Below are 9,905 nucleotides of genomic sequence, written 5' to 3'. Positions count from 1 at the left end.
TCTTTTATAGGGTTGACAATAAAAATGTTATACAATTCAAGCTTGATTTAACATAATTTTATCATAAAAAAGTAATAACTTTAATCCGTTAGACCTAAGCACGATTCAAATTAAAATGATCAAAACAAAAAATAACCTAAACCGAAATTATTTGAATATGAAGTGATCAAAATCCGAATAATCCGATCCAAATCTCAAACCTGAATAAAAAATAATCCCAACTCCGTGAACCCAAATATTATACCTAAAATTACAGTCATATGTTTAAATCCAAGTTTACTTGCTATAAATCTTATCGACTAGTAAGAAAGCCCATCAAATTCTAAACCAACCCCCTTTATTATTGTTTATGGCAGCCCATTGGAGCCCAAACTTCAATGATAATTATAAGGGAGAAATATCAAATTTATATATAAATTTTGATCTAATGTACAATTTAATACAGGAACTTTGATTTGGTGCAATTATACATATGAAACCTGAATTGCGGTTTATATATACACATGAAAGTTTGATTTTGATTCTATTGTACATATTTAGAGAAACGAATATATACATTTATTTTCATATTAGACTAATATAATTATTTACGTATGTAATATATCAACGTAAATTGTGCTAATTTGTGAAAATGGAATCAAATCAAATCAAAATTTTATGTATAACATCACAAAAATCAAAATTTATGTATAGTTTTGATATTTATTCTTAATTAAAATATATCTAAACTAACTTAAGCTTACTTTAATACTTTAGCTGGACAGTCCCAATTAGATTAGGTTCAATTTTTTGCTACTCTTTATGTTATGCATAAATTATGATTAAAGTCCACACCCGACTAAATGGTAGCTACTAAATTTATAAAATTAAATTTTATTATTTTCAAAATTGTATAAGACAAATATATTATCGCATGTACAATGTCATATCAACTTGTTATTCCGCATATTATTAACAAAAATCGTCAGTTAACGGAATTGATGACTTCATTTGTAGCCAAGGATAAAACTGAAGGGCCCCTTAAAAAATAAAAAAAAATTGTTATGCAAACCCTTAAGAAATGTTTAAATGATAAATAAATATATGGTCAAACTGCACTTTGACTCAAAAAAAAATCTTGTTAAATCCTTTCAAAAATAATGTAATAATAAATTAATACATGATAAAATTGTATTTTAATCTCTCAAACTTTTATAATTTAATTCAGCCCCTAGAATTTTTTATGGATTCACCCTGTTTATATGAAGACTAAAATTTCAAAATTGAAAGGTATAAAAAACAAGGTTTTTAAAACCAAACAATGGTCAAACCGGTTAGGTCACCGATTCACCGATCCAACCAGCCCATCTGGTTCAATTAAATAAATTATTAAAAAATAAAAAAATTAGTTCAACCTTTTTTTATTTGGTTCAATCGACCCATACTGATTCTTGGGTCAACCGGTCTAATGACTATCTTCAAACCGATATCCCGATTTGTTTTCAATCCAACTGGCCCAACCGACCAGTTCAATTTGGCTTAAACATCATTGATAAAAAACACAAAAATGATCAAATTGGAGTATAAACTAAATCTACAACTTTAGGCATTGTATAATATTAATAGTAAAATTTAACCAAACAGATTTAATTGCTACCGTTTGGGTTACAATAGAAATTTTAAAGTTCAAAGAATATGCAAGGACTAAAGTTGATCAATTCCATAAGTATAGAGATTAAATTTGGTCAGTTTAAAGTATAGGGACTATATACATAATTTATACATACTACATGGACTAATAGCAAAATTTGATGAATTAGATTCCTTGTAACCGGGGCAAGGGCACCCCCTTAAGCTTTTTGGTTTCGTGTTTTCGCCTCGAATTTAAGTAAACCCTTTGAAGGTTTTCTTGTTGTTGCCTCAAAAATCTCCCCTTTATTATATAAATTCTGAATTTTTCTTATAAATTTCTTTGCTTGAAAGTTGAAACCGATCCCTTTTCCTCTTGAGCGATCAATCAATCAATATAGAAACCCTAATTTCTTGAAGCTTTTCCCTTGTTGTTTCCGTGTTGGGTATTTTTTTTTTCTTTCTGAAAGCTATTTTCGACAATTTTTTACTTTAATACATACGTTTTCGCCTTTTCTTTTCCTTTTTCTCTCATTTAGAAACCCTAATTCACAGTGAATATATAATCAGGTGTTAAATTTTGCAATGGCGAAAAGTTCCTTCAAGCTTGAACATCCTTTGGGTTAGCTTCCTTGATTCCCCTAATCTTTTCTGTTTTCCCCTTTTATGAATGTCGAATTTTCTGCTTGATTGTAGCTATTAGATTTGCTTTGGGTATTCTTTGTTTTATCTTTTTGATTTGTAAAATTGATCCAAAACTATATAATTATTATTGATTCTTATTCTTTATCTGTTATCTTCGAATATTGTCTCGCCTATTTTGAGTCTAGTTGCTGCATCTTCCTTGTTTTGTCATGTTTCTCCTATTCTTTGATCCGATTTAATCGAAGAAAATTTCGGTAAGTACTCATTCACCCCTTTCGAAAATTTCCCTTTCTCAGAAAGGAGACAGGCTGAAGCTGGTCGAATCAGGGAAAAGTATCCCGACAGAATTCCCGTAAGAATATTTGAGTTACCATCTTCCCATTCTGCTGATTTTTTTATCCCATATTAGTCTCTTAATGTTCTTGAATGCTAATGAGTAACCAATGCAGGTCATCGTCGAGAAAGCCGAACGAAGTGACATTCCCGATATTGATAAAAAGAAGTTAGTAGCATTTTCTCTTCTTTATATTGAAATCTCTCGTTTTAGTATGATATGTACTTGCCAAACTCACTTTCTAGTGAACGATATCTCGTGTCTATTATCTGCTTGGATCATCAATGTTAATGAGTTCTCAAGAATTGAACAAGATAAACCTACTCTTATCCCGGTCAATGTTCTTTTTTTCAATATTCTTCTTCGATCATGGCTTCAGGTATCTCGTTCCTGCTGATTTGACTGTGGGGCAATTCGTTTATGTTGTTCGTAAAAGGATTAAGCTTAGTGCTGAGAAAGCTATATTTGTCTTTGTGAAGAACACTCTCCCACCTACTGGTGAGTTATATAAACACGTTATAGCTCCAAGTATTGTATAACTCAAATCATTTTTTGTTTTGGGTAAAAGTACCATTGAAGTTCTTGTACTAGGAGTCGGATAGCATTTTGTCCCCTCTACTCAAAAATGGGCTAATTAGTCCTTATATGTTAGATCGATGAGCAAATTGATCCTTTTGTTAAAAGTTCCATTCATTTTTACTGTTAAAAATTGGTCCATGTTTCAAGAGATGTACGTGGCATGTCACATATAATTGTTTGGGTTTTCTGTCAACTACGTCACTTTTTAGCAGAAAAGATCAATTTGTTCTTTGATCTAACGTACAAGGATCAATTTACTCATTTTTTGAGTAAAGAGGATAAAATGCAATCCGACTCCTAGTGGAGGGGTGCTATGGTTAGTTTTACCCATTATTTTTGGGTTCTAGTTGTGAGGCTTATTTGTTTCTTTGTTTCCGACGCAGCCGCCTTGATGTCCGCAATTTACGAGGAAAACAGGGATGAAGACGGCTTTCTTTACATGACTTACAGTGGAGAGAACACATTTGGTTCCCCTTTACTTTTAGCATGATTCAATGCAATGGAAAAGCTTATGTATATATAGCTCAAAGAAAAGGTGTAAATTCTATATGGTGTTTACTTGTGTAAATGCTTTGCCCTTTACGATGACAGTTCTTTTTAACTGTCTGAACTTGGAACCTTGTTTTTCTGTAAATTTAATGTCTGAAACTAACTTTATCACTGATTTCTAACGGTATTTCTATGCTTTTACTTAAGATATTTTGATTAGTGGAAAATGATTAATCAAGAGCTCAAATTTGAAGATGTGAGTCTTGAATGAATTGCAAGGTGAGAAGACAAATCAATGGTTATATTGGCTTTAGTTATAAAAGGTTAACAATTTGTATTCGAATTGATTTGAGTCCATTTTCATTCAAATTTGCTTGAAAATTTACTTGAAGAACTCAAGTTTCAAACTTAAAAGAATCGAGTCGAAAGTTTTAGTCGGGATTCCCTGCACTCATCTCTATACTTAAATGATTGTTAATTTTGATTCTGTTTATACTTTATTAATTTGATAATTATTCGAATACGAAATCAACTAAACCCTAAAATAATGAATTGAAATAATAATAAATTACAGCTAACTTAATAATGAAGATCGTAGTTAGTCAAAACAATGAACTCTGCTGATTTTTTAACGTTGACCCTTTGCTTCTCTTTTGCTTGTTGGGCACTCATGAAAAACCACCATAGCCTTTGTTTCCAAGAAGGCACCTGAAAGCTACTTCAACAGTCCAGGATCCATGCATCATTTTATATCCACTTTTCCTCTCTCCTTCCTCACCGCCACCCAACACCCTGCTTATATAAGACACCCACCAACAATATTATGTCCAACAACACAGCAAAAAAAACACTGCTCGGTAAACCCTAATCTTTTCTCAATGGCTTTCTTTTCAACCAGTTTCGTCACTTGTTTCTTCTCTGGTTCTAATAAGGTAGCTTCCCAAGGAGAAGACACTCAACCATCATCATCAACCGTTAGTAAAGCAGGTAGTGATGCTAAATTGAAGGAAGGCAAGGCTAAGAACAACCCTCCTATTCCCATTACTTACTTCCCTATCGGATCAAAACTTTCCCTGTTATGAAAGCTGTTGGTCGAAGTAGTATAAGTTGGAATCCATCCTTTAAACGCTCATGTCCCGAGACAGACTGGTCTCAAGTCCGATGTTGGAGTTGAAACAGATGCTTACATGCATGTCAGCTTCTTTAAGAGCACGTTTCTCTGTATTCTAATCAACTCTTTGTTTTTTCTTTTGAGAATTGTCTTAATTTGTTTTCATCTTCGACAATGTTAATAATGTTTGTTTAGGACATCTACTGTTAGAGTTTAGTGTATTCTTTTGTAAGAAATTTCATTTTGTTGATATTTGGAAAAATTATTTTATAACTCAAATGTGTGGCTATATTTTTCATTAAGAACGTGTGTTAAGTGCAAATTATTATAGATAAAATCAGATTAATGTAAGTTCAAGACCAAACCTAATTAAGAAACATCCATCATTCATGCTCATCTAATTTAAATTCAAATTAACTCGAAAATAATATCGACTCAAACTTATAATGATAAAAAATTAAAGTAATTAAAACTTATACCGATACAATTCGAAAAAATTCAAACTTCAATTTAAAATAATCTAATGCAAAACATCTCAATTTAAAATAACCTAATGCCATGGACCACGAATCAAAGCCCACGATGAATGCATACAAAAAGTCACATGGAGGTCAACGATTAAATGAAGCTCAATTGACCCACATGAACTAGCCCGATTTATAGAACATGTAGAGAAACCTATCTACTTGAAGTGTTGGTGGTCTAATGAAACACTAAAGTAAAACTAGAGTTGCCATGTTGAATATTGCAAATCCTACGAGATAAGATTATATAGAGTTTAAATCCCTTAGGACTCTTATTTTGTAAATAGACTTTAATTTTGATGATTGATGTAATTTAGTCAGTATTGTTGGATTTGGGGGATTTCAACTTTAAATATAGGCGTTCTCCCTTATTTGTAAACATTTCATTCAAAGTTCTTATGACATTTTTTGTTCTTTTGTTACTTTTCCGCTTTGAGTTTGCTTCCACTTTATTTCGGTGACTTAAAGAATTTCCTTTGTAAATTCTCACTTTTGAGATTTAAGTTGACTTATGCAAATTTAAAGCTAAGTTTTTGGCTAAAGCTGCGGAATTTACAAGATTTAAGTTTTAGTCCTCTGACACTAAATACAACACAACACAACACAAATTTTTTAACCTACCCCTCCAAAAATTTATACTTTTCCGCTTTGAGTTTGCTTCCACTTTATTTCGGTGACTTAAAGAATTTTCTTTGTAAATTCTCACTTTCGAGAATTAAATTGACTTATACATATTTGAAGCTAAATTTCTAGCTAAAGCTACAGAGTTTACAAGATTTAAGTTTTAGTCCTGTGACACTAAACATAAGGCAACACAAATTTTTTAACGTATCACTCAAAAAATTTATAATTTTATATATGTACATGTCATTGAATTTGAAATGGTTTACATAAGCTGCTAACTTAATTACGAATATAATAATAGTCAACTATGAGCACTGTGTTGAAATTTCAACTTAACCTTTTCTTTTTCTTGCTTGTTCACCACGCATAACACCACACACCTTCTTAGCCCTTTGCTCGAAGACACCAAGAACAACCTGAAAGATACAACATCAGTCCAGGTTCCACGCGTGCCCTTTCCTCTCTCACAACCCAACAGCCTGCTTATATAAAGAGACCAGACCACCAACAATATCATGTTCCAACAAACAACTACTAGTACTTGTATCTTGCAAAAGAATCAGTCCTCAAAGTTGTGTAATCTTTTTTCAATGGCTTTCTTTTCAACCAGTTTCGTCGCTTGTTTTTTCTCTGGTTCTAATAAGGTAGCTTCCCAAGGAGAAGACACTCAACCATCATCATCAACCGTTAGTAAAGCAGGTAGTGATGCTAAATTGAAGGAAGGCAAGGCTAAGAACAACCCTCCTATTCCCATTACTTACTTCCCTATCGGATCAAAACTTTCCCTGTTATGAAAGCTGTTGGTCGAAGTAGTATAAGTTGGAATCCATCCTTTAAACGCTCATGTCCCGAGACAGACTGGTCTCAAGTCCGATGTTGGAGTTGAAACAGATGCTTACATGCATGTCAGCTTCTTTAAGAGCACGTTTTCTCTGTATTCTAATCAACTCTTTGTTTTTTCTTTTGAGAATTGTCTTAATTTGTTTTCATCTTCGACAATGTTAATAATGTTTGTTTAGGACATCTACTGTTAGAGTTTAGTGTATTCTTTTGTAAGAAATTTCATTTTTGTTGATATTTGGAAAAATTATTTTTATAACTCAAATGTGTCGCTGTATTTTTTCATTAAGAACGTGTGTTAAGTGCAAATTATTATAGATAAAATCAGATTAATGTAAGTTCAAGACCAAACCTAATTAAGAAACATCCATTATTCATACTCCTCTAATTTAATAAATTCAAATTAACTCGAAAATAATATCAACTCAAACTTATAATGATAAAAATTAAAGTAAAACTTATACCGATACAATTCAAAAAATTCGAACTTCAAATTAAAATAATCTAAACGCAAAACATCTCAATTTTAGATTAAGTATTTGGATAATGATATGTATGGGCAGCAGAAATTTAACATTTTTAAAGAGTTAAATTATAGTTTTGCTGTATATTAATTTAATATTTTATAAAATTTGAGGATTAAAGTAACAATTTTTCATTTTACGAGAGTCATACACCTTCGCCCCTGGCTTAGTAAAGAATATCATTTAATTCATCTTGTCATGACCCGATGAATAGCAAGATACCCGATGAATATCATTTAATGTTTTCCTCTTTCTATGCCCACCGTCTTCTAATGTAAGGATCCGTTAACTTGTATTTTTAAATTTGAAAGGGATTAAATTTTAAATAATTAAAGAGTATAAGTACCCATAGCACATTTTAATTTATTATTAAGTTGATATTTGAAGATGTAATTTATATAACTCAAAGTGTGTGGAGCTCAATTTATGTTGGAAAATTTGGCTGAATGAATTGACTAGGTCCTTAGCATTTGGCTGAACTATGCACTTCCATAGTTTTCAAAGTTCTTTGATGCGAATCAATTAGGGGAGGGTAATCTGTCTTATCAGTTAACCCAACGAATATTCTGTTGAATCAATCAACTTGCAAATTAATTAGTTATCGATTTAATTAAATCAAATTAACATTACTTACTTTGGTCAATTAAATTGATTGTCAAATGAAATGGTTCAATTAAAAAAAGCTTAAAGACTAAGAATCAGGGAGAAGTTAGACAAATTTTTTGGAGACGAGATTATGTTATATATTTTTATGGGAGTTAAAATGCGATTTCACCATTGTATTGGCTTATATTTTCACAGCTTTTTGAGAGACTAAATTGAGATTTTATTATTTTGGGGAGCTAAACTATAATTTTACTGTGAATTAACTTATAAATTTATAAATTTACAGGGTCTAAAACAAAAAATTTTAATTTTAGGTGGCCAATGTCCTTGTCTGGCCCCTCCCTTTGCCCTGCTAAAAATGAAATTTCAAAATAAATAAAAAAATACTAAAAACGATGTAATTGGAAAATGCGGATAAAATCTACAAGCATAGTATCTTGTACATAGACTTTAATTTTAACCGTTGATGTAATTTAGACAGTATTATTGAATTTGGGAGAGTTCAACTTTAAATAGAGGCGTTCTCCCTCATTTGTAAACATTTCATTCAAAGTTCTTATCGCTTTTTTGGTTCTTTAGTTACTTTTCCGCTTTGAGTTTACTTCCACTTTATTTCGGTGACTTAAAGAATTTTTTTTATAAATTCTCACTTTCGACAGTTAAGTTGACTTCTGCAGATTTAAAGCTAAATTTCTGGCTAAAGCTGCGGAGTTTACAAAATTTAAGTTTTAGTCCTGTGACACACAACACAACACAACACAAATTTTTTAACCTAGCCCTCCAAAAATTTATAATTTTATATATGTAGACGTCATTGAATTTGAAATGGTTTACATAGGCTGCTAACTTAATTACAAAGATGATAATAGTCAACTATGAGCACTGTGTTGAAATTTCAACTTAACCTTTTCTTTTTCATGCTTGTTCACCACGCATGAAACACCACACACCTTATCCCTTTCCTCGAAGACACCAAGAACAACCTGAAAGCTACAACATCAGTCCAGGTTCCATGCATGTCCTTTCCTCTCTCAAAACCCAACAGCCTGCTTATATATATAAAGAGACCAGACCACCAACAATATCATGTTCCAACAAACAACTACTAGTACTTGCCTCTTGCAAAAGAATCAGTCCTCAAAGTTGTGCAAGCTAACCCTAATTTTTTCATGGCTCTCTTGATCAGTTTCTTCAGTTGTTTCTCTGGTTCTCAACGAGAGAAGGTTTCACCGTCGTCGATCAAAGCTAACACTGCTAGTAATGCTAAATTGAAGGAAAGCAAAGCTAAGAAAAGCCCACCAATTCCGATGAGTTACTTCCCTATTGGATCGAATTTTTCTCGTTTGTGAATATCAGCTTCTCCAAGGGCACCTTTATCCTATATATATTCTATGAACCCCCTTTTTATGTCTATTTATTGATTTTTTTCCATTTAATAAGCAATTTGTGTTACTGTCAAGTTATGTTGGAAATATTTGAAATTTCCAAGAAATTGAGATAATTCGTGAAATGAAATTATAATTAATATAATTTCTAAGAAATTTCTCATAATTCTTTTAGTTTAATTCTAAATTTATTTATATAAAATTATATTTAAATAATAATTTTCAATATAATTAATATTTCAAAAATAAAACAGCCCAAAAGCTTATATACTCAAGCAGCAAAAAACAAAAGGGTAAAAGGCTCAGCTTGCTCTAATGTTTTTGTTGGAAAAATAATAAAAATCTTTGTATTAGTTAGAAATTTCACAAGATTTGAAAGGAATATACAGTAATTTTACCATTTTTTTTTTCTGGTCAAGGCTTTTTCTTGCTATAAACTCTTATCTTTGTCGGTTCTTATCTGTTGGACGAATGGTAAAGAGTTTGATTCTCTTTAAGTAAAGTCTCTATTTCACGTTTTGTGAATATCCTAAAGCTTTTACTTATTTAAACATCTAATTTTGTTGGATTCTCAATTTAGTCAGAATACAATATGATTATTGAATACCAAAAATTCTCCGATAAAATATAATAATT

The 9,905-nt window shown here is 31.3% G+C and overlaps 1 protein-coding gene across 2 annotated transcripts; it reads left to right on the top strand.

Moving 5' to 3' along the window:
• Positions 1-1,822: 1,822 nt before the first annotated feature.
• On the top strand, positions 1,823-3,830 carry LOC105777945 (autophagy-related protein 8C). 2 transcript variants are annotated; one of them, XM_012601475.2, is made up of 6 exons: positions 1,823-2,054; positions 2,179-2,230; positions 2,550-2,605; positions 2,703-2,755; positions 2,967-3,085; positions 3,550-3,830. In XM_012601475.2, the coding sequence occupies exons 2-6, from the start codon at positions 2,194-2,196 to the stop codon at positions 3,654-3,656; spliced, it is 372 nt and encodes a 123-aa protein (XP_012456929.1). In that variant the 5' UTR covers positions 1,823-2,054; positions 2,179-2,193; the 3' UTR covers positions 3,657-3,830. The 2 variants fall into 2 exon arrangements, with proteins under 2 accessions (XP_012456929.1, XP_052477563.1); XM_052621603.1 differs by having other exon boundaries at positions 1,823-2,230.
• The last annotated feature ends 6,075 nt before the right edge of the window (positions 3,831-9,905 follow it).

The sequence above is a fragment of the Gossypium raimondii genome, chromosome 10 (assembly GCF_025698545.1).
Source record: "Gossypium raimondii isolate GPD5lz chromosome 10, ASM2569854v1, whole genome shotgun sequence".
In the NCBI taxonomy this organism is placed as follows: domain Eukaryota; kingdom Viridiplantae; phylum Streptophyta; class Magnoliopsida; order Malvales; family Malvaceae; genus Gossypium; species Gossypium raimondii.
Note: the sequence above shows the minus strand (reverse complement) of the source record. Positions and strands in the feature narration are given on the sequence as shown.

Coding starts and splice junctions, on each gene's coding strand:
- LOC105777945 (XM_012601475.2), top strand. CDS start 2,194: ATGGCGAAAAGTTCCTTCAAGCTTGAACATCCTTTGG. Junction 2,606..2,702: donor AGTATCCCGACAGAATTCCC/GTAAGAATATTT, acceptor TAACCAATGCAG/GTCATCGTCGAGAAAGCCGA. Junction 2,756..2,966: donor CCCGATATTGATAAAAAGAA/GTTAGTAGCATT, acceptor TCATGGCTTCAG/GTATCTCGTTCCTGCTGATT.